At 36.7% G+C, this 1,637-nt stretch overlaps 1 protein-coding gene across 1 annotated transcript; it reads right to left on the reverse strand.

Annotated features, from left to right (window-relative positions):
* Nucleotides 1-321: 321 nt before the first annotated feature.
* LOC134399612 (beta-1,3-galactosyltransferase 5-like) lies at nucleotides 322-1,167 on the reverse strand. Its single transcript, XM_063127697.1, has one exon. The coding sequence runs from the start codon at nucleotides 1,165-1,167 to the stop codon at nucleotides 322-324; it is 846 nt and encodes a 281-aa protein (XP_062983767.1).
* Nucleotides 1,168-1,637: the final 470 nt, after the last annotated feature.

Here is a 1,637-nt window from a genome sequence, read left to right on the forward strand (position 1 = left end):
ACTACAAATCACTTACCCCCTGCTCCTAACCATGTTTACTTACAATGCAATCCCATACATGTCTGCTCAGACATCAGCCCCTCAATCCAGGTTCCGCAGTCCATACTGGCTGATTTAAGAAGCCGGCCATTGCTTATTGTGTTGTGAAAGCAGCTTTGAAGAGAAGAGACTAAGTGAATTCTTTACTAAAGATGTTTAAGATACTTATTGGTAAATATTTTAAGACTTTTTAAAAGCCTTTTAAAATGGCCTGCATAAATCAATGGGATTATCATTATTGCTTTTATAGTATCCGTATTGCCACCAGTTCTTGAGAGACCTTTACTGTTTGCCATCTAGCCCAGTATTACTGGATCCTACGTCGTCTGGGCATTCTTCATCCATGGAACTCTCCAGCCCAAACCAATAAACAAGGATTTGAGTAGGGGTGTTATGATGGCTTGTGATTATTTTTCTGTAGCGGCAAAGAGAAAACGGAACTTGGTTTTCAAAAAAGGCTGGCTCTGAATGGAGTTCTTCTGGTTTGATTTTTAGTTCAGCAAGGCACAGACCTACAAACACATCCTCCAGCATAAGGAAAGGGACCTTATTTGAAACTATATACACTTGACTTGCAACATCTGTAGAGAGAATATAACCAGTTCCTGAACAAAATGGAGGGTACTTTCTCCCTGGAAAATCCTCTTTGCTCACAAACCACTTGCTGTATGGATCCCTTATTGGAAGGTCATGATTTTTTATTAAACCTGTAAATAATCTAGTAGTTTTATTTATTTTCAAAAGAAGTTCAGTGAGGTAATAGGTGTTCACAAACATATCAGAGTCTGTTTTCATCACAAAGGTAGATTGTGGACAGTATTTGTGAATCCATTCAAGACCCATCAAAGTCTTTAAAGTTAAATTATAATATGTATCCCCAAAATCCTTTTGGATTATGTCTTTATATATTAAATTTTCTGTAGTAACCACAATCCGGTCATGGGCCCACAAATTAGTTCCCAGGAGAAAATAGGTCACGATGAGCTTATCAGCTATTACTCTTTCCTTGCCCCATGTCACACGAATAGCCATTCGGGCTTTAGCTTGGCCAATTTCAGATGTTACCAGTATTACTAGGAATGGTGATTTCCTATTGCAATCTATATTAGGCCGGTTCAAAAAATTCATCCTGAGAATAAATGTGGCAAGAGAATTCAACAAGAGGAATAAGATCCAACAAGCTAGTGCCAATGTAACAGTGAGAACAAAGGCCCTTCTCCTGAGGGAAATCTGAAAAAGAGGAAAATAAGTATAACTGGATAATTCAAAAGTAGTTAAATGATATATAACAATATTATTTCAATTTCCATTGCAAAGTGGATTGACTTAAACCAAGCCGTGGTTTAAGATGTCTTCTGAACATGACCTGGTTTTATGGCTTAAACACTATGGTCAAAGCCATAGTTTAAAGTGTCTTCTGAATGAAGCCCATAATTTACACCTAAATAGAGTCCTATTTACACTGTGTTTTGTTTTTTTCATTATTACAACCAGATATTTCATTTCATTGCTGCAATGTACACATTTTGCTTACTTTCCTCTTTTTCCCTATAGAAGGAGTGGCTTTAAAATATTCCCATGTAAGATCTTTTTTCTAT

This window comes from Elgaria multicarinata, chromosome 5 (genome assembly GCF_023053635.1).
Source record: "Elgaria multicarinata webbii isolate HBS135686 ecotype San Diego chromosome 5, rElgMul1.1.pri, whole genome shotgun sequence".
NCBI lineage: Eukaryota > Metazoa > Chordata > Lepidosauria > Squamata > Anguidae > Elgaria > Elgaria multicarinata.

Excerpts from the sequence above, each read along its gene's own strand:
- LOC134399612 (XM_063127697.1), bottom strand. The coding sequence starts at position 1,167 with ATGAATTTTTTGAACCGGCCTAATATAGATTGCAATAGGAAATCACCA.